Raw genomic sequence first — 23,932 nt, forward strand, 5'->3', positions numbered from 1 at the left:
TTGGACAGGTACCTCAACGTGACCAGAAACCTGAACAGATGCCAGAGCCGTTTGAGAAGTCACATGACTGCATCAGACCACAGTGTGGACATGGGTCAATCCTTACATTCAAGAAGGCGTTCTCCCAAATGATTTGCAGCAGACATAAGAAAGAGGGTGTAATACAATTGAAATTGGTAGCGTCATGAGACCAATGTTTAGGAGCTTGAACAATTCAGAGGGCTAAATGGCAGGTTGACACCGTCTCAGCCATTGACCATTTTTTTAAATCGTTGAATACTGAGTCAAAGAATTGAGACTTGACTTGAATACTGAGTCAGAGACTTGAGACTTTACTTGAATACTGGGTCAAAGACTTGAGACTTTACTTGAATACTGAGTCAGAGACCTGAGACTTTACTTGAATACTGGGTCAGAGACTTGAGACTTTACTTGAATACTGGGTCAGAGACTTGAGACTTTACTTGAATACTGAGTCAGAGACTTGAGACTTTAATTGAATACTGGGTCAGAGACCTGAGACTTTACTTGAATACTGGGTCAAAGACTTGAGACTTTACTTGAATACTGGGTCAGAGACTTGAGACTTTACTTGAATACTGGGTCAGAGACTTGAGACTTTACTTGAATACTGGGTCAGAGACCTGAGACTTTACTTAAATACTGGGTCAAAGACTTGAGACTTTACTTGAATACTGAGTCAGAGACTTGAGACTTTACTTGAATACTGGGTCAGAGACTTGAGACTTGACTTGAATACTGAGTCAGAGACTTGAGACTTTAATTGAATACTGGGTCAGAGACCTGAGACTTTACTTGAATACTGGGTCAAAGACTTGAGACTTTACTTGAATACTGGGTCAGAGACCTGAGACTTTACTTGAATACTGGGTCAAAGACTTGAGACTTTACTTGAATACTGGGTCAGAGACTTGAGACTTTACTTGAATACTGGGTCAGAGACCTGAGACTTTACTTAAATACTGGGTCAAAGACTTGAGACTTTACTTGAATACTGAGTCAGAGACTTGAGACTTTACTTGAATACTGGGTCAGAGACTTGAGACTTGACTTGAATACTGAGTCAGAGACTTGAGACTTTAATTGAATACTGGGTCAGAGACCTGAGACTTTACTTGAATACTGTGTCAGAGACTTGAGACTTTACTTGAATACTGGGTCAGAGACTTGAGACTTGACTTGAATACTGAGTCAGAGACTTGAGACTTTAATTGAATACTGGGTCAGAGACCTGAGACTTTACTTGAATACTGTGTCAGAGACTTGAGACTTTACTTGAATACTGGGTCAGAGACCTGAGACTTTACTTGAATACTGGGTCAGAGACCTGAGACTTTACTTGAATACTGGGTCAAAGACTTGAGACTTTACTTGAATACTGGGTCAGAGACTTGAGACTTTACTTGAATACTGGGTCAGAGACTTGAGACTTTACTTGAATACTGGGTCAGAGACTTGAGACTTTACTTGAATACTGAGTCAGAGACTTGAGACTTTAATTGAATACTGGGTCAGAGACCTGAGACTTTACTTGAATACTGGGTCAGAGACTTGAGACTTTACTTGAATACTGAGTCAGAGACTTGAGACTTTACTTGAATACTGGGTCAAAGACTTGACTTGAATACTGAGTCAGAGTCATTGTTCAAGTCTCAAGTATTTGACTTGAGACTTGAACAATGACTTGAGCATCTCTGCAACATGGTCTCATCCTTTGCTGTTATTGGTCAAAACAAGCCACCACTTTTGACGCAGAGAGTAAATTGCAGAGCAGAGGTTTCATTTAGGGAGCTGCTGAATTTTGGTGATTACTGATAAAGGCAAGGCATATAGTAGTATTAAGTGTAGGTTAGTTCTAACTGGGATGATTTCATTTCATCGGGACACCGTGGTAATGTTACACATCAGTTCTTCTGAACAGACCACAGACCAAACCTTCAAGGCCTTCAAAGTAGTCAGTTGAGCTCTAGCAAGTGGATGAGAGCCGAGGACTCTGAGTGAGGAATGCAGTGTGGTGTCCACGACAGTATTAGAGACTTTATGATATATTCCTCGGGCCACAAACGTGAAAATAATATCTGTACATGGTTGTTTGTGTAAAACACACACCAGGAAACAAATATGGACAGATGTGATAAATATGTAAAAAAATAATTATTCTAAAACTAGTATTTCTGGCTTTCATTTCACTATAATGAAACATATTTAACAACACACCATTTGGTTGTGTCAAGCTTTTACTGGCAAACGGTATCTTTGTCTCACTAAATTCTGTTCTCAGTTCACTAGCTCGTGTGCTGAATGTTTCAGTTCAGTGAGCAATGAACGAACCTTTTGATCAAATCTTTTTATTGAACTGGTTATATTGATTTGGTACGCTGAAAAGAACTGCTTTTCCCATTACTACTTCAAAGAAGATCAGTGCATTGCGTCCATTATTAGCGTTCCTCCCGGCTCAGACCAGGCAGTGGAGGCAGCCACATGGAGTCGAGTACTTCCAGAAGGAGGACAGCCTGTGTGGACTGCAGAGATAATTGTTTCCTCATGGTGTTCGTCCAAGGCATTGAACCGCAGTGAGGATTACATAAACCACCCAGTAAACAGCTCTTTGATGGGCTTTTGTGAATGGAAAGTCTGACGGCCGTGAAGCAGCCACTTCGTTCTTACACTTGGCCTAATTCTGAGTGAAAAAAGAGGAGGGAACTCCAAGTACAGAGGGGGAGCGGATGAAGAGGCATCAAATGGGAGGATGGATCAAAGGAATTGGCAGAGAGAATGAGATTACCTGGAAGAAGAGGATGATGTTCCAGATGAGTCCCAGGATGATGGAGGAGTTTCCATCCGCTACGTCGGCTGCATCGATGCTGACGAGCTTCACCTGAGGAACACACGGAAGCATTCGTCAGTCGACAGGCGGGAAGCACACGTCTTCACGCTAACTGTAGCGGTACTCACGTTTCTCTCCTCCAGGAAAGACAGGACCTTGGCGATGTTGTTGAGTCTGAAAATACGATGGGAGGACCTCTTGAACCCGTGAAGCTGGAGGATCGTTAGGAATGACAAGAGTATTATTTAACAGTATAAAAACTGCCAACCAACACAACTCTTAATGCCAGTACTGGTCTACTGGTATACAAGTCTAACCTTCCCTTCCTCTCTAAGATCCTTGAGAAAGTAGTCGCAAATCAGTTGTGCGACTTCCTACATCAGAATAGTTTATTTGAGGAGTTTCAGTCAGGATTTAGAAAACACCACCGCACAGAGACAGCACTGGTGAAAATTACAAATGAACTCCTAATTGCATCAGATAAAGGACTCATCTCCGTACTGGTATTATTAGACCTTAGTGCTGCGTTCAACACCATTGATCATGACATCCTATTACAGAGACTGGATCAGTCGATTGGCATTTCAGGTACCGCACTAAGTTGGTTTAAATCCTATTTATCAGATCGATCTCAATTTGTATTTGTAAACGATGAAGCCTCAATGACGACCAACGTTAATCACGGAATTCCACAAGGTTCTGTGCTTGGACCAATTTTATTTACCTTTATATATGCTTCCTTTGGGCAATATTATCAGGAAACACTGCATAAACTTTCATTGCTATGCAGACGATACTCAATTATATCTATCGATCAAACCAGAGGAGACCAACCAGCTCGCTAAAATTCAAGAATGTCTTAAAGACATAAAAACATGGATGACCTGCAACTTCCTGATGTTAAACTCAGACAAAACTGAAGTTATTTTACTGGGCCCTGAACACCTCAGAGATCAATTATCTGGTGATGTGGTTTCTGTAGATGGCATTGCCCTAGCATCCAACACCACTGTAAAGAATCTAGGCGTTATCTTTAACCGAGACTTGTCCTTTAACTCCCACGTTAAGCAAATCTCAAGGATTGCATTTTTTCATCTACGTAACATTTAAAAAATCAGGCACATCTTGTCTCAAAAAGATGCAGAAAAGCTGGTTCACGCGTTTGTTACTTCCAGATTAGATTACTGCAACTCCTTATTATCAGGCTGTTCTAATAAGTCTCTTAAATCCCTCCAGTTGATCCAGAATGCTGCAGCTCGTGTACTTACAAAAACTAAGAAAAGAGATCACATTACTCCTGTATTAGCTGCTCTGCACTGGCTCCCTGTAAAATCAAGAATCACATTTAAAAATGTTCTCCTCACCTACAAAGCCTTGATTGGTGATGCACCATCATATCTTAAGGAGCTTGTAGTACCATATTGCCCCACTAGAGAGCTGCGCTCACTAAATGCGGGGCTACTTGTGGTTCCTAGAGTCCTAAAAAGTAGGATGGGAGCAAGAGCCTTCAGTTATCAAGCTCCTCTTTTATGGAACCAGCTTCCACTTCGGGAGGCAGACACAGTCACCTCATTCAAGAATAGACTTAAGATTTTCCTGTTTGATAGTGCTTATAGTTAGGGCTGAATCAGGTTTGCCCTGGTCCAGCCCCTTGATATGCTGCTATAGGCTTATAGGCCGCTGGGGGATATTTTAGGATACACTGAGCACCTATCTCATCTTCTCTCTCTCCTTAGGGATGAATTTACATATCTCCATTGCACCTTATTAACTCTGCTTCCTCCCCGGAGTCGTTGTGACTTCACGTCTCATAGGGTCCATTGGACCTGGAGGTGTCTGATGCCTGGTGAGCCGGTCTCGCATTGGCCCTGCTGATGCGCCCCGCCCCCCCTCCTCTCTACCTCCTTCTGTTTCATGGATTGGAGTTCCATTCATACATTGTCATATTCATGTAATGTGTTTATGTAACTTTGTAAATGCTGTTCATTCTGTACACATGACATCTATTGCTTCTGTCCATCCGGGGAGAGGGATCCTCCTCTGTTGCTCTCCTGAAGGTTTCTTCCCTTTTTTCCCTGTCAAAGGTTATTTTTGGGGAGTTTTTCCTGATTCGATGTGAGGTCTTGGGACAGGGATGTCGTATGTGTACAGATTGTAAAGCCCTCTGAGGCAAATTTGTAATTTGTGATATTGGGCTATACAAAATAAACTGAATTGAATTGAATTACTGCTACGGCACTGTACATGTTATCACACTGACCAGCTTGCAGCCGGAGAGTTCTTCCAGCAGGGCCATGAGGATGTGTCCATCCTGTATGTCCCGGAAAAGGTCATTGACCTCAATGGGGGGGTCACACTGGAAATGGAGGGAAAAGAAAAATGGAAGCGAGAAAGGAGAGGAGAGGTGAGAGGTGAGAATTAGAGCTGAACACCTAGTCAATTTATAAAATAGTAGATTAATAAAGAAGATTATCTGCCAAATGTATTAATAAAAAACAACTTCAAATGCAACCAAGAGGCATTCAGAATCAAATCTGAAGAAAGTGGAAAGGCATCCATCTCAGAGCATAGAGGGCACAACTGGAGTAAAAATCCAACAGTGTGCCATCGGTCCTCCCAAACACACGTTTGAAGCATCAGCAAGCATGTTTACAATACAATAAAATAGCAGGGCAGGACATATTACATTTAAGAATTGACATAATAAAGGAAATGAAAATAAAAATTAAAGTGTATCCAAGTGCATATAAAGTGAAAGCGGTGCAAGGTTTATTGATGTTGTTCAATTGAAGGAGGATCTGGCAAGTCAGAAGCAAGAAGAACTACAAACTGTTTCTGCTGGGATTGCTTCTCCAGGGAGCCAGCCAATCAGACGCTCTGCAGTTTGCAGTTTGTGGACAAATAAATGCTGCAGCTCCTCAGGACCAACGGGAGTGGGTCGTATAGAGGCAATGCTGGACTGGCTCAATACTGCGTGCACTGAGGAATTTATTGAGTACATTGACTACATTCCCCATCAACACTGATTGGACCGCCACATACAAAAGGTGCTGAGTACAGCCTTTAATTCACCACAGTGGATGGAACAGCTCTCCAAACAGCCCTCGTCTGTCTCCGTGTAACTGCTGTACGGGCATGAAGGGCATGTGGAGATGTTCATTCTCCACCAGCAGTAAACTGTGCACATCTATCTCTTAATCTGTCAGTGACACACCGCGTGCACGGCCTGAGCTCTCAGTCCTGTCATCACGACTTATTACCAACTCAGGCATTTGTGAACTTGTCTGAACACAGTGAACGGCTGAACAGTGTGTGTGTGTGTGTGTGTGTGTGTGTGTGTGTGTGTGTGTGTGTGTGTGTGTGTGGGGGGGGGGGGGGGCAAGACAAATGTGTAATTGTTAATTAGTGGGTCAGAGATTTGATGCGGGGCCAAACAATGAGTAAGAGAAGAGAGGCTCATTGTGTGAGAGAAAACAAAAGATTTGATCAGACGCTCTCAGGCTCTCGGCTCACCCGGACTCACCCCTGGGTGAGGAGGAGGGGGGGGGACAAAAAGCAAAGACAGGCTCGGGAATGAAAAGCGGCATGCCAATGTAAACACAGTGACGTGAGGCTCTGCTGCAGGTTGCCACGGCTACATGTACAGGTGTACAGAGACTTGATATACGAGTCTCCGTTGCCCAGGTGTGTGTCTGACGTTAGGCGTGACAAGCTGGAGGGAGACTGCACATTAGTGAGGTTTCTCCCAAGTTTTTTTTCCAATAAAGGGTCTGAGGACAGATTGGAAAGTCCCTCGACGCAAATTTGTGATTTGTGGTATTTGGCTGTACAAATAAAACTTTCTAGGATACAATTATGATACAAATCACGAGGAGGCGTTAACGGTTTTTAAGTAACATAATTACCACCATGTGTACCACAGTGTTGATGAGCGGGCCAAATCAGACCAAATATCTATATCAAAATATTAATATATGATAATAATCTACAATGTATTAATTTATAGGATAGGATCTAATTTCTACATTAATAAATGTTTTGATACACATCATTTTGTCGTTTTTCTTTCTCCTTTATTAATGTGAAAAAATACAATGTACACAATACAATGTATGTGTATGTATGTTTTTATTATTTAATTTACTTATTTGACAAAATAATGTTTATATGATGGTGCTGTAATTAGTTTATTTCTAATGAATCAATCCTTTTGTATTTACGTGGGTCCCCTTCAGGCCTCCATACAACCCCAGCTTCTAGCCCCTTTCATTGACAGGACTCTCATTGGTTCCCTCTGAGCATTTCTCCTGCATGTGGCCAATGCCCCGGGCAGCAGAGGAGGGGCCCCTCCTCCACCCAGCCATTGTTCCCATGCAGCAGCGAGCTGGGAGCTTTGTGGAGGAGAAGGACCACCCTGCGCCAGCTAGACCTGGAACATCTCCACCGTTCCCTCAGATTAACACTTTAAAGCCTGATGAAACTTGAATTGCTGAGCACAGGCAGCTCCACACAACCACATGCGCAATAATTCACAAGAGTGGGATGGAGAGACGGCAACTGTCGTTTTATGTACAGCCGGAGTGTAAAACACACAATACAGTCTGAAGGCGGAGATGCCCTCGCCCTGGGACGTCTGGATAGAGGGGCCATAAAACACGCTGGCATGTCCCACCGGGGGCTCCATGAACGCAGCTCTCTAATTACTGAGCGTGGACGCCATGATTACGGCTGCTCCGCTCTGTATATTTTCTGCAGCCTTCGTTTCACGAAAAGCTGTCAACAAACCTTTTCCAAATGCAGGTTCATCCATCGGGTGAAGGTCCTCTTCTGAACCAGCTCTCTTTCCACTGCAACACAGAAAGAGAAGAAGAGAAAAGGGGTTCAGTCACCAGGAAACTGAAGCTGAGGCCTCAGCATTTATCAGAGTCAGAGGGGGCGTCGAGCGTGACTCACCCCTCGACTGAAGCACATCCCCATAACCTATTTGAACTCATAACTGATATTTGGAGTAAGCTGCAGTGATAGCCATACTCTAAACATAACTATTTGTGCTTCACATTTAGGAGGCCGTACACCCACACAGGTGTTCCCACCTCCTCTGTGTGATTAGACCTCTACATGTTAATACACAACACGGGGCCCCTTTGAAATGAGGATCACGCAGACCATGACGTGATGGAAATGTTGCTGTGTATCACCACAGGCTGAACCTTAAAGCGTCACATTATTAACATATGTGTGTGCTCTTTTCCATTACGCAGTTACCACTGAACTCAAAAATGTAACAACTTGTACAAAATGTGATAACTTGTTACCTTACGATTAAAAAAGTACATAATTTGCGGTGTACTTTGTGTTGAGGGCTAATTAGCAAACGGTAGCATGCTAACACGCTAAACTAAGATGGTGAAGATGCTATACCTTGTTAGCATCACCTTGTAGCATCACCTTGTTAGCATCACATGAGCTTGTTGTCATGCTGATGCTAGCAGTTAGCTTCACAGAGCCCGTAGAACGGATGCGGACTCTTAAGCCAAAACTATATTATCCACATCCAGATTATACAAGGGTCTTTTTTACTCTTTTTCCCACGCAAGTTTCTCCTGGCAAGAATAAAAGATATTCCCCAAAACTCTAAGTGGCAGTGTATGGCTTCCCCTCCACAGCATGGTAAAAACATGGTTTCCTCCCGTCCATTTCCACATGCACAGAACACATTGGACGTGACTATGGCGAACGCTGCAAATCCGTCAAGCGTAAATCAAGCTTAATCGAGGCTTTCGTGCCAGTGGTTGACAGCATGACAGATCTGTGTAGTGATGGACCCACCGGGAGAAGGAAGGTAACAAACTATACAAAGTCAGTACAAATGTATTGTTCATGAGTTATTAGGGTTACATGTCTTAAGTATCCTGGTTGTCTCTGGATCGGGAGGCGGACTGCAACCTTTACTGACGAAGCGTCAGTCAGTTCATCTTTATGACCAGTATGGCTCACTGGAGGCACTGGGGCTCTCTCACACACACACACACACACACACACACACACACACACACACGGTAAGGAGAGCTTCGGCTGCTGCGATGATATTGATTGTTTCTTTCTTTCTCCAGTGGAAACGTGACCGCTTCAAAGACGGCTGATGGGGAAGACAGCAGAAAACACGAGGAACAGGAGAAGAAAATATTGCTCTCTGGAGGGAGGAGGGGTGGTCATGCCACATCGGCCTCTTAGTTGTAGAGCAGTAGCATGTGGAGGGCCCAGCTACTGATTTGTTAATGAGCCCCATCAGTAGTAGTCTGTCCCGTATAGTGCTGCTAACTCACAGGGGAACGCCCCAAATGCAGAGAATCCCCCTCCCACTGTTCTCAGACAATGCTGGAGTTGGGTTGGTATTCAAGAGGCGTAGCTGAGGCTTTAATGCATGAATCTCTGTCAGAGCAGACACAGGGCAGAGGTGGAGGAGGGGAGGGAGGTGAGAGAAGGTGAAGAGGAGATGACAGGGAATGGAGTGGGAGACAGAGCCTGAAGGCAGACAAGCAAGATAAATGAGGAGCACGTTCAAGAACATTACCGCTACAAACTAAAAGAAAAATTGTCGGCATTAAGTATCCATTGATGGAAGCTTCAATAGGCCGGAGTGCGATACGGCCACACCCTAATCGTAAACACTTACTCTATATTCCATGTCAAATAACCAAGCTTTACAATAGCAACTAGTTCAGCACCCTTCACCAGCTTCCCTCTAAAAAAGGCTCTCCAGCACCGTCAAACAGAATGAATAAATCATACAAGTTCAAGTTACGATGTCTCTCTTCACCTCGGGCTGAAAAGGGACCATTCTGTACCTCCGTCTGGCTGACCCCTTCCAGCTACCGCTAGACGACTGCAGCTAGAGAGAGAAAACGAGGGCCGCTGCTTCCTGGAGCGGTAGAAAGTTGCAATGTTACGTCACTGAAAGACAAAACAATTGTGCTGGATTTCAATGGAATCCAATGTGAAGAGACGCTATCCAACAAGACGGAGAGAAGCGAGAGTTTGCAAATGCTGGCCTCCCTCGTAAGAATTGAAGAAATATTGTCAGACATAAGTGACAAGTGGGCAACAGAAATGACTTCTGACACTGTGTAGTCACAAATGTCTTTGAGGGGAGTTGATGAGGAAGAGCTGCTTGACCTCCATTGTCTCAAACAAGAGAGTGCATTTCTTTGTCTTTTCAGCTGACGATGACATGAACCGGCCATGGAGTAAAGTTAGCTGGTGAAAGCAGGTGGATTACGGTCAGCAAATAGGGATACAACCCCACTGCATAATTCACCACCAAGTTCTCTAAAAATATATGTATAGAACTGATTAGGTTGTGAAATCAGTGGTAAAGACTATTCACTTTATTGGCTCCAAGGCCCTGTACTACCATCCATTTCAGTGGCTCCTGCTTGACCTTGAGGCCGAACACGGAGATGTTATCCACCACGGAGATGTTATCCACCACGGTGACGCAACACGACTGAGTGATCTCAGGGGGAAAATTGGCCTTTTTCTTTGTCTGAAAAGGGGACAACAAATGCAACAACTGTCAGATCCAGTCTGGCTTGCAGATTAAGCTTCTTCTTAGTAGACATAACAAGCATTCGAATGCGCTAACTATCGGCCTATAAGGGAAAGACGGCAGTGCATGTGTATTCCACTTTGTTCTGGTCCAACAGTATGATAGGAAGCATATTCGGACTGCAGGTGATTTCACATTATGGAACAGTTTGGACAGCCCTGCCCAACAACAATCATCAACATGGTTTTACTGCTCAACAGACCAGTTATGCTCTTGCCCACTGACATGGGTTTACAACTATTGTTATCCAGTTTTTCCTTTCCAAACATTTTTAAATGCACATATTTAGATTAAGGAAAACTTAAAACTTTTGAGAACCATGGCCTGAATCCCTCCTGGTAAGTATTTATAAAACCCTGCATGCGGCGATGGTTGCATTGACTTGCATTATGATGTGTTCAAGTAAAATGACTATTTGGTGAATTCATAAAAAGGTATCATGAGGTGTGTCACATGTAATGAAACATCATTATCAGGTTGTAGGCATTGATTAAGTCGACACTCAAAAACAGTATTGTTTCTGCCCTCTGAGCCAACAAATGGTAATAACAAACCAGATCTCAACTGCTCAACTTTACTTTGCAGTTAGACTGCTTGCAATTGCTGATCACTGCACCTGATTAGATTTGATAAGGGATTCAAAAGGATTCAATACTGGCTTTGAATTTGATCAAATGCTATCAACCCCAAACCTACCATGCACTGCAGGAAAACAAGTAAAGTGTTAGGATTGATGTTTAGATCCTTACTATTAGTAAAGCTAAAAGAAATGACTCTTTTTCCTGAGCATGGCAATCCGTTGTATTGATATATTTAAGATGTGGAAGCATATGTTTTTTAAAAATTGGTGGCACTAAAGGCAACATCAAGGATTACTCCACTGGAGACTATGAATATTCACAGCACATTCCACAAGAAATACAGACTATGAAAGTGCCTTTTCCTCAACCAAAGTATTGGTGAAAGGGAGATTTGATTTGATGACAAATGTAGGTTTGTTATGTTGATTCTGGAGCAGGCAGATGTTAGAAGAAAAAGAAAAAGCCAATAACGTAGTGTGGTAGAAATTGAGGTATTGAAGGTCGAACAGCATACCCGCTATGTGACCAGAACAGTTCATCAACAGGGAGGTGACGAACTGAGGTGACTACTGTCTTGGCCACTTGCATACAATGAACCAGCAGAGATGACAATATGGCATATTTTTCAGTCCGGACACGGTGACCTAATCTTCCATAAAGGCGTCAAACACTTAAGACGTGGTGCACTTCCCTAACAGAAACCAGAGCTCCGCTTTGGATAGTATACCTGGAAAAATGACATCAGCTGACGGCATTTTAATGCTGCACATGCTAGGCCTCTTTTTAAAGTTAGACGGTTATATTTTACAAGTCTGACCTCGGTCACACGCGGTCACTGGTTACGTAATTACACACAAAATGGGCTTTGTTAATGTAATGTGGAAAATTGCAGCTTTGCTTTATTTGCAACAAAAAAAGGCACCTGTACGTGCTGCAGTGGATCCGTGTTGGGTATTTTTTTTAAAGCTAGACATACGGTAGAAAAAAAACAACCTGCGAAAGGGTTTGATCATTTTTTTCCTGAGGCGAGAGTCCTAATGACTCCTGTTAGTTTTGTGCTTTGTATAAATGTGTGTCAGCATGCGTGTGCCTCTGGATACTAAATCTGGTGTATAATGCATGCTAAGTGAAATCCAAACATTCACCATGTTTTGTTGATAGTTTTATACACATTAAATGTCCAGCTGAGGGATAATAACTCCATTCTAATATGGAAGCCAACAGCATCAGCTTGCATCCGAGCTCACACTGCATTGAGCTCCAGTTAGCCTTGTGCTACGAAAGCTTTCACACGAGCACATTCAAAAGTGGGCCGACTCAGACTTTAGTCCAGGGTTTGCAGGTCGGCGTCAAATTTGCAGGGTTATCCCCTGGAAATGTAATAAACGTGGGGCGAAGGGCTCCCCGTGTGAAACAGTGGAATTTGATTCACGTTTTTTTGTTTGAGTCATTTTAAGAATATGTCACACGTTCCAGCAGACATTTAAGCCAGGACTGGTAGAAGGTGAAGTGTGAATCGTACCTGGTCCTGAGTTAACACTGGGTTAGTTATCGCAAGATCAACTTCCACCCCGGAGACTGCTGTTCATGTCCTGTGTGAAACCAGAAGTCAACGTTGATCTATTTGTCACACAACTTCCATATTTATGTTTGGCAACGTCCGTAGTTTATTTTAATCCAAACAAGATCTTTTCCTCTATTTGTTTCAAGCATTAAAAAAAAGACAGAAAGATGGTTATTTTCTGACCTGTGACGCTGCACAGATACAAAGACTTCATGTACTCGCCAGTGTTCATTTGGTATTTGATCATTCTAATTTGCACAAGGCTGTACAAAAGAGAAAACAATGAACAACTTAGAAGGGATTTGAACCTTTAGTGTTCCGTACTCCGTCTGAGTTTGTCTAACACCAGCCTTCTCTGAGTGCTTCGGTTGATCTGATTTGCTTGCCATGCAAACAGCCGAGGCTCAGCTGAGGATACCGAAACCACATGGACACGTTTAGCGCGACCACTCTTTTATTACAGTCTTGGGTGGAGGGGAGGGCACTAAGGGAGCAAGCAAATACAATTGTCAGGACTCAGCCAGCCGGACTCCCTCCTCAGCCCATTCACACAGTGACACCCGGTACGTCAGAGCGCGCTGCCAGGGAGCTACGGGCTTGGAGGCGGGGACAAGCCAGGTGAGCTCCAACTCACACCTGAAGCCACTCAGCTCGTCCCACGGCTGCAGCTCTTCAGCTCGTTGTATTCGGGGGGGGATAAGGATCAGGACTGTCTGTGCTGATGTTGCGAGTTCGTGCCATGATGTCCGTGGACTTTCCTCCTTGTGTCGTCACTGAACTTTCCCTCGTGTCTTTGCTGACTTTTTTTGTGTGGAGTATTTTCTTGGATTTTTTGGGGTTTGATGTTCGATCACCCGTGGACTAAGGGGACACTTTGAGTTTTTTTGTGTTTCTTTTCTAAGCGACTTGTTGTGCTCAATAAACTACGCCGTGTGTTCGGCTAGAACTAAACCTTGCTGTTGTCGTGGGCTTGGGGTCAGAGACAAACCATAACAACAATTAAGTGGCAATTAGCTTTTGGAGGCTATAAATGAACACACATCTACAAAAAAAAAAAAAAAAACTAGACCGGTATGAGTGACTCTTTGGTGGCGCCCGTGTCTACATTCACTGTGGCTTCGTAAGGCCATGTGTGCACAAACATTCCCATAAAAGGTCTGATCTATCTTATATCATAGACTGAGAGAGATATTGACCCGGAACATTAGTGTCCTCCCTGAGCATGTTCAGGCCGTTTCCTGTATGAATGTCAAATCACCATAAAGTCACCATCGATACATAATGGACCAATGAAAGATCCCTGAGGCGCCCATCACTGATGGCAACTGGGCTTGACTCCACACTAGTCCGAGTTCTCTCTGTAAAATGGGCTCAGAACCATTCAGTGCAAATTCAAACAAAACAAATGCAATGCAAACACAATGGCAACTCTGGGAACTACTACAAACCAAATAAACACTCCACCAGCTGTCTGCAGAGTTACTGTTGAACCACTCAACCACCCGGCCTTTGTTGACACCGGATCCCATTTTCACCAGCCCAGCTATTTACGGTGTCCGGTTGCTACCGGACACTAACAGACAGGGAAGTTTGAGAAGAAACATTTCAGACCGCCCTGAGCAGTACGCTACTCACTCCAAAAACACTGTTATCAACAGGGCGAGGCAATATGGAGCACAAGTTACTATCACCATGCTTCTGAACACACACCTCAATATCAATATTGAAACGATATTGTACTGTTGACATTTGGTGCTTTTAAAAAATATTTACAGAATGACATTTTTGATAAATAATCATGTGGATTTAATGACTACATGCTTTACTGTAATGCAGCCTTTAAAAACAGTAAATAACAACATTTAACAAATGATATAATATTCAAACACATCATAATATCTATGTAATATTAATATATTGCCGAGCCCTATAGACAAATATATGGAGTAAGATTGAAATAAAACGTACCTTACCTTTGCAAGCACTTCCTGGTGTGAAGCTGTATTTAAGAGGGATGGTCCGACAGCATATTACTGAGTTCTAATCCCGATCTACTTCAAATGGCCCTTTCCAACCCCAAAGACACATCGACATGGACTAAAGGAGCCGGGGATCGCTCTGCCGATCCTCTGATTGAAGGACAACCCGCTCACTCTTCAGTCGCACCATGTTCACGAGCCGTCGCTATAACCTGAAGATGGTAATTAAATGTATGTAACACTATTAGTGAACAGCTGGAGACCGATGTACTCCACCGGCTGTGGAGTTGCTCAGGCTCAAATGTTGATCTGAGGCCATACAGTGGTGCGACGGGCCTTTGGCTGGTCACAGACACAATCTGCAGAGCGACAACAGACACACTTTTCTTTTGAGCCGTTGTTGACCACGTCCCCCACATTAAAATGTTGGTATTGTGCGTTTCTGAAGCGTAAAGATGAACACCTGCCTCCTGGGTGAAAGTCCTGTGCTGGACGCATGCACCCACCCTGACCTCAACGCATATGAACAACAGCTTGGACTAAAACCTTTGGCAACTTGAAAGATCCCTCCCTTCTTCTGTATACAGCGACAGGCTGCAGGACAACATGCAGAGGTTCTAATTCACGGCTGAATTATGGAAGAATGGATTGTGGCTGCTGATAGCACCATGAATTGAAAAAAAAATAGTTTATTACCTTTATAACCTTAGTTTTCATTCTTTTTCCTCATGTATGGTCAAAAACGGCGTGTTGGGGATTTTTATTCATTTAATTTCTATGGCAACTGTCCCTGCATCCCAAAATGAATAAGTTTGAATGGACACCCCTTATGAATGCATTTCAGTTACCAGCAACTCTCTGAATCCGCTCATGATCTTTATGAATTGATCCGTTTCTGCACTGAGGCTCATTTGCAGAGAAAAAGAGCAAATGTTGCTCCAAATGTCTCTCAAATATTATGATAATAATAATAATAATAATAATAATAATATTATATATATATATATATATATATATAATATGAACAGGTTCTGATAGAACAGGAGCTCTATCTGTTTGGCAGCGCAGCTCTTTTTGTTTTATTTGTGCCGGCTAGGCGAACGCTGCGCAATCCTTTGATGAATTCGCCCCAGCGTGTATTCATCAAGTGAGTCGACTAAGGCTGACACAAATGATGGTTGCCATGGTAATCCACGTTTAAATCAGTATTCTTTATGCTTTGCGCCGGGGTCTCTCTCATCCTGTCTGGGTTCGTTTTGCAATAACGACCGGCGCGCTGTACACTATCCCTACTTTTTATGAGTTATTCTCAGACGGGTAGCGCAGGTTGTGGTTCTAAAAAGGTTTTTTTATGGGCTATCGCTGTTATTTATTTGGTGTGATAATTGTAGATTTTGTAGCCGTTAAAAAAGGGAAAAATCCTTGAAGTTACATTTTTGTCCTCATCTCTCATTATACAATAAGAGCAAAGTGTGTGTGTGTGTGTGTGTGTGTGTGTGTGTGTGTGTGTGTGTGTGTGTGTGTGTGTGTGTGTGTGTGTGTGTGTGTGTGTGTGTGTGTGTACCCAGCTCTGGGCTCTGTTTACCCGGGTGCCAATTAGAGGCACGGAGACAACTTCTTCCACTCTGATGAAACAGAGGACCGCCTGCGGATGTTCTGGAACCACCCACGCGGTACACCAGCTCACTCTGAACACAGACCCAGCAGATGAAAGACGACGAGCCACAGATGTTCCCTGGCTGTCAGAGCTTCTTTGTGTCGTAATCAGACTGGGAGTGCGTTTGTGTCTGGGTAGCCCCAGGTAACAGTTGAGAATATAAAAAAATACTTTTATTGAGATATTCATCCAGCTGCTGTGACAGGGGCCTCTCTGCATCATCCAGAGGTGTTACATAACTGCAGAGTTCACAGACAGGCTCCTTCTAATCGGGCCTAGTGGGCTGAATCACCATCTCACCTGTAAAAATCTTCATGAGATTTGTCTCACAATCTGACTATATAACAAAACAAAAAACTGAATTATTATTCATTATTAGCGTCAATCCTATTAGATTTAAATATTAGACGTGGAAAGCTTCTAAGTATACAGCTGTTCACAAACCGCCCCAATAAAAACAATGAATGGACTGATGTACTCATCTAAAGGCCAATCGGGTTTGGACATCAGCCACTCCATGTCTGACGAAGCATAATTACAGTACTCCAAAAGCACTGAACTTTATAGAACAGCAGTGATGGTTAATCAATCATTTACAGAGGAGTCTTGGACTGTGCTCCTCGTCTCTCTCACGCAACAATCTGCAGTCACGAGAAGGAACCACTTCACTTTTACTTGGAGGTGTCTCTGAACACATTTTAGCCAACGGCATAGTTCACCTTAGTTCATGTGTGGTCGGTGATGGTGACACCATGTTGACCTGTTGAAGGTTAATGTCCATTGGATGGAAGAAGGAAAGTGAGAGCTAAGACGAGGGCCAATCACCATTACTTATCACGCTCCTATGTTAAAAATCAATAACGCAGCGGACAGCAACGCAGCGGACAGCAACGCAGCGGACAGCAACGCAGCGGACAGCAACGCAGCGGACAGAGCAACGCAGCGGACAGAGCAACGCAACGCAGCGCAGCGCAGCGCAGCGCAACGCAGCGCAACGCAACGCAGCGCAACGCAACGCAGCGCAACGCAACGCAGCGCAACGCAACGCAGCGCAACGCAACGCAACGCAACGCAACGCAACGCAACGCAGCGCAACGCAACAACTTTAAAGCAATGCAACATAATGCAGCATACACAAAGCCATTCTACGACAACACAAGGAAACTAAATACAACATGAGGCAGTGCAGCCTGCTCAGTCAATGGCCAGAGGTGCTTGTCCTTGTGTCATTGCCCCTGGAACACACTCTGTCTGCTCTGAAACTAAATGGGACTGCCTTTTGTTTCTGAAAATAATAAAAACATGTCAATATTGGAGGGTTTGCTGGCAACTATAAACCTTGAACAGGGCGATAAACACTTCAAATTAAGACCTGCAAACTAAGTGCCTCTTCGCACACAGAAGCTCTTCCCTGAGAGGATAAGCAGCAACAAGAGGTTGACTAAACCATGGGATGCCATTCACCCAACAAATCAAAGAGTTCAATATGAGATAAGAGCTTTGGTTACATCAGAGCCATCTCTCAGAGTGGGTGTACTGAAACCCAATCAGATTATCACTGATTATATACAGTGTAGCTTTAGAAAAGGTTTCAGGACTTCTCCATTGTTGCACAGGTCAGGTGATGCTGCTGGAGAAAGTGTGCTTCTATTCATCCTACAACGACAGTCAGTGCATAAACGGCCGCAGCTAAAAGATGTGGACGTCCGATTCCAAAGTGGGGAACATGAAAATGTTATGATTTAATGCCAAAATTCACAGATCATGAGATTGTGCACCAAAGTAACAGCTGCTAAAATAGTTTGAACATGCCGTTTCCCTTTTACTGTACCGACTTGAGGGGGCGTTAATCTGCCCAATCAGGAAAAAATAAATGTACGATTATTCCTAGAGCAAAAAGCCTCATTTTACACGGCATGGTTTAGCCTCGCGGCTAGCAGACTGTTTCTGCTGCCAGCGGAACACCATGTGGCATTTCAGCCGGCACGCACCTTTTATCAGCCCAACGTTGTTGAATCAGAGCAGCTAAGACTGGTAGCGAGAGCAATAAGTTAGGAGTGGTGATGTTAGGGGGAACACTGAACTCCACACGCTCAGAACACGTAGCAGCACACTTGTTAGACTGGAGTCCCAGCCAGCAGTCAGTGAAGGTCCCTTTGCTGGTCTCTCTTCAGCTCCTCCCTCCTTCCCTTAACACGAGTTTCCTGTACCCGGGACGATGTGATGGACTCTACATCGATGTGTGAGGGATGATGAATGTGTTGCCGTTTGTTTAAAGTGACTACAACACACAGTGAAGGCGGGTTTCAGAGATCCTGTCTGAACTGTTTCACTGCACTGAGAGCTCCACACGATACGCCATGGACTGTCATCCAGCATCACGCGTCCTCCACATTCCAGCAGATTACACCAGCCACGGCTACGATTTACCTGATAAGCTCACACAACACCTGAGGATAGGGAACCGGGACAAATAAATAAACCCCTTTTTTACCGGGAGCTTAAAGGGTCAAACGGAGCACTTTTAAACTGCAGCTCTCCATCTAAAAAGAGAGAAAAAAGCTTTTCTGACTGCGGGGGTGGGGGTGGGGGTGAAAAATCTGCAGCTCAAGTTGAACCGGTGGAAAAATGAAAAGCAATCCCTGGTGGGTGGGTGTATTTCTGCAGAGGTCAGCCTGAGAGCAGCGTCACTTAGAGACACTGCCTGGTGAGGCACATGGCTCTCTGACAACACTGTTAACCCTCTGAGGGCTCTGCCTCTGTAATAAACATCACATTGTAAACATGCATATGATAAAACCCTGGACTCTTTTGCTCCATCTAATTTGACAGTGCTGCCTGAATGGTTATATAAAACTGATTTTCAGATGAAGCAGAAACAGCACTGTGTGAATATGAGAGCCTCCTCCTCCTCCTCCTCCTCCTCCTCTGATGATGAAGAACAGTGTACAGTCCCTTCTCTGAACTGTCTCATTCAGAGGTTCCCACACAGGGTTCTGTGCCTGTCAGGCGGTGTGAAGGTGATACGACCAAACCCAGATGAGCAATAACATAAATCAGAGCAGACTGTGGGACGGGTCGACTGCTTTTCAAATAATTATGACCGTATTCTCTTTTATCTGGATGCTAAATGGACTGTAGCTGTATAGATCGTTTCTAGTCTTCCTACCACTCACAGCTCTTAACACTACATGACATCATTCACCCATTCACACACTGATGGGAGGGGCTACCATGCAAGGTTCCACCTTTATTCTCGTTAAATTACGACTAGTTGTTAAATTGTGTGACATTTTGTGAAATATGACTTCTCATCAAATTAATATTTCATGATCATAATCTCAGAGAACACAGACATGTTTTGAAAGTGCAGAACGTTTTGAACATGAGCAAAAGAAAACATCTTGCTGAAACACATGAGTTATTTATTAAAGTCCAGGTTTTTATACATACATGAAATTAATTCATGTAGCATTGAGGTGAATGCAGCCACATGTTCATTTAAAGAGTTGCTTCCAAAAGACACAGAAGAGGAGGGAATAGTGAATGATGACTCAGAAGAGATAAGTTAATCAACAGGAGAGTAAATACATATATACATTTATGAAAGCAATACAGAATGTCTGAGAGTCTTCATTTTGTACATCAAAATGACATTTCTGCCATCAATTGGAGTGTCAAAATTCACCAGAATCCAGGAAATTAAAAATGTTTGCTGCCTCAAAGTCTCCTGGAGGAGCACATCCAGCTTACTCTATGTTGTTGAGACAAAAGCTCCGCCCCCACGCCGCCATAAGCCTCGTGCCCCTCTTGAATATGTGTCCTCGCGCCAGCAGTCGAACCACCTGCATCTCATAAAAAGCAGCCTTCCAGCCCGAGCACAGGCTGGAGACAAAGAGTGAGCTAACCGCGGCTTACATCACCAACGGTTATCTCACAACATAACCACTGACCTTTTAAAAAGGGACGAGGTATTTTTAGAGGGTGAAATGCTCGGCTTTATGAAAGGAGCACTTTTTAGGCTGGTTTCTGAGCACATCCAAAAATAAAGACTGTGGGAGTTCAAGCTGCTCTCTGCATGAGGAATTCAGTTACACTGTTGGCCGGCAACACAATGAAGCGGTTTGCCCACATTAAGTCCTGATGGTTGGTAACAGTGCTACAAAACGCACAATTTGTATTAAACATTTTTTTTTTTTTGTGAAAGAAAAATGTAAAAGAAAATTCAGAACACGGTTACATTATGTCTTCACCCTGCTTGTGTTGTCTGACTAACATTTTAAACCTTAAGCTTTAACTCTCAGGTGTGACAAAAAATAATACCGGTAAGTTGAATCAGAGAGCATTTGATATTTTGGCCTGAAAAATTACACAATGAAACAATTAATTATCAAACTAGACAATTGCAGAGCAATTGAGTAATCAACGTATTGTAATTGGGGCTGGACATATAGTGAACAAAATATTGTCCTATATGAAAACTTTTTGACCACCATGATTAGAGATGACCAGAGTCGAGCAACCAGTGAACAAAAGTGACCATATTTGGACTGAGTCACGTAGAGACCCTGTATACAGCTGTGGTAGTGAACTGCCAATCATAGTTGGCCCCGCCCTAAGGCATACCCTGCTTTATGGTCTGTTTGACTCTAAATGGCCCATCATTTAATGAACATCATGCTGTATTGAGGAAGACTGGAAACTAGAGATTGAGACCATAAACTCATGTTTACTGAGGGAATAAATCGAGAGAAGTCAAGTTTTTTCTCGTAGACTTCTATACAAACAGAGGAGTCGCCCCCTGGTGGTCAGTAGAGAGAATGCAGATTTAACACATGAAGCATAGACTTCTATACAACCAGAGGAGTCGCCCCCTGGTGGTCAGTAAAGAGAATGCAGGTTTTAAAATGTGAAGTATTGACTAGTAAATACAAAATGGAACTGGCCGACACATTCCTGTAGTTCACAGTAAAGATTTTAGAATATCCGTGCCGTGCACAGTGTGAGTTTTCTTCAGCGTCCGACATCGAGCGAACCTCAGGCCGCTGTTAAGTCTGTGGCAACTAAAACCAGCAGCATGACTAATTTATTCCAGAGTCATTTTCTCATAGACTTCTATACAACCAGAGGAGTCGCCCTCTGATGGACATTAGAGAGAATGCAAGTTTTAAGACACGAAGCATTGGCTTCAATTTTCAGAACCGGATGTTACCGCTTGACTTTAACACTGTAACCTCTTCACATTCTGTTCATTTAAAAAAGTATGTTTATATTTTAAATTCTGTGTGGTATCTTGGCTCGTATTGCTATATGTACTTACAGCCTGTAACATCCAGTGTTAACCATTAAGAGCTTTGAGGTGGACTGCATGTTTGCTACCTGGCAATTGGTAACCTGTGTTTGCTAACTACTTACATGAGCCAATAGTAGGATTAACAGCATGAATATTCCTGTCAGTCCAGTCATGTTGATCATGAGGAGTATGTTTCATACACGGTCTCTGCCCTCTGAATTCAGTTACTCACTATGACATGAATCAAATACAGGCACTGTGTCAGATTTTTTTTGTCAGAGTTCTGTAAACAGACAGATCTGCTCCCTGATTCCCATTATTTTAGAGGCAGCGTACCTGTAGAAGACGGAACGGTCCTCTGACTCCATTTTCCTCTCAACAACCAAATGAAAGATTCTGCTCAGGGATGTGTCAGTGAGCACAATAAAATCACTCATTCAACCGTTCTAATCGCTGCAGGAATGAGGAAAGCCATGAAGGGACGGTGTGTTGTGAGGAGAGACTTTGTGATAAGGATACCTTCAACATATCTCGGCAGCATTATCCCCTCCAGTGATCTTTCATCGCCTCTTCCAAAGAAACCAGGTGCTTACTCATCGTCTGTGTGTTCATCATGTGGCCTGTCAGCCCACACTTCAACACACCTACACTGAGACTCACTGCACACCTCACTCTTCAGTTTCTGCTAAGAGGAGGGATGTTACACAATCTGTATAATGTATTCCAAAACATACGATAGAGTTTGAGATAGAGCTACTATGGAGACTATGGCTTTCCAATCATTTAACCCTGTGTTTCAAAATCCACTTCAAGAAGCTTGAGTGAGCCGGAGCACATTCAAGTCAGACTACAAAGCTGACAGCTTTAACACAGACTCACTCTCAACTATTCAAATACATTTGCTTGGTCAGTGTTCCAACTCTTCAAAATCGGACACTTTAGCTCCCCTCCTAGTGTCCGTTTTGGTCGCGTCGGGGACAGTGTGTCAGTTTCTACTTGTTACATGCATAGTGCCTTTTCAAAATAAACTTCCAACATAGGTTTACTTAGTTGTTAGGTTTACTTGGTTAGATTTAGGCAACCAAACTACTTGGCTAGGTTTTATGATAAGATCCTGACTTGGGTTCATAAAAGCGTGTTTGTTAAGTTCCATAACTGGTGTAAAAGACCGGAATCACGCTCGGAATAACAAATTGACAGTAAAATAAGTAAATGCTGAATGGGTTTCAGATGGGACACAAACAGCGCTGAATGTCCAGCCTCCCCTTCCAGTTTTACGCTCATTACACTACGTCAATTGCGCTGAGCTTCTAATACTAACATGTTTGGGTTTACCCTGGAGTTAGTGGAAAGCCCTAATGGGTACCCCGGAGCGTTCTGACAAGTTGGGAGTGAGAACAGGTTGTTTACAACGCTAACATACTCACATAGACAACACTAACATACTCACATAGACAACGCTAACATACTCACACTGACAACGCTAACATACTCACACACAATGATAACGCTAACATACTCACATAGACAACACTAACATACTCACATAGACAACACTAACATACTCACACTGACAATGCTAACATACTCACACTGACAATGCTAACATACTCACATAGACAACGCTAACATACTCACACTGACAACGCTAACATACTCACACTGACAACGCTAACATACTCACACTGACAACGCTAACATACTCACATAGACAACACTAACATACTCACATAGACAACACTAACATACTCACACTGACAACGCTAACATACTCACATAGACAACGCTAACATACTCACACTGACAACGCTAACATACTCACACTGACAACGCTAACATACTCACACTGACAACGCTAACATACTCACACTGACAACGCTAACATACTCACATAGACAACACTAACATACTCACATAGACAACACTAACATACTCACACTGACAACGCTAACATACTCACATAGACAACGCTAACATACTCACATAGACAACACTAACATACTCACACTGACAATGCTAACATACTCACACTGACAATGCTAACATACTCACATAGACAACGCTAACATACTCACACTGACAACGCTAACATACTCACACTGACAACGCTAACATACTCACACTGACAACGCTAACATACTCACATAGACAACACTAACATACTCACATAGACAACACTAACATACTCACACTGACAACGCTAACATACTCACATAGACAACGCTAACATACTCACACTGACAACGCTAACATACTCACACTGACAACGCTAACATACTCACACTGACAACGCTAACATACTCACACTGACAATGCTAACATACTCACACTGACAACGCTAACATACTCACACTGACAACGCTAACATACTCACATAGACAACACTAACATACTCACATAG

General features: G+C 43.3%; 1 protein-coding gene and 1 long non-coding RNA gene across 2 annotated transcripts in view; both read right to left on the reverse strand.

The window, feature by feature from the left end:
• The window catches only part of LOC117751297, an 830,737-nt gene that overhangs the window by 671,763 nt on the left and 135,042 nt on the right, over nucleotides 1–23,932 (reverse strand). The gene's annotated exons all lie outside the window — the stretch shown is intronic.
• Nucleotides 1–23,932, reverse strand: part of clmn (calmin) — a 50,203-nt gene that overhangs the window by 15,538 nt on the left and 10,733 nt on the right. The window contains exons 2-5 of the mRNA XM_034563051.1: nucleotides 7,634–7,695; nucleotides 5,109–5,204; nucleotides 2,977–3,060; nucleotides 2,807–2,899 (exon numbers count right to left, since the gene is read on the reverse strand). Coding sequence (XP_034418942.1) covers nucleotides 2,807–2,899; nucleotides 2,977–3,060; nucleotides 5,109–5,204; nucleotides 7,634–7,695 — 335 coding nt within the window. The remainder of the gene's footprint in view (nucleotides 1–2,806; nucleotides 2,900–2,976; nucleotides 3,061–5,108; nucleotides 5,205–7,633; nucleotides 7,696–23,932) is intronic.

The sequence above is a fragment of the Cyclopterus lumpus genome, chromosome 22 (genome assembly GCF_009769545.1).
Source record: "Cyclopterus lumpus isolate fCycLum1 chromosome 22, fCycLum1.pri, whole genome shotgun sequence".
NCBI lineage: Eukaryota > Metazoa > Chordata > Actinopteri > Perciformes > Cyclopteridae > Cyclopterus > Cyclopterus lumpus.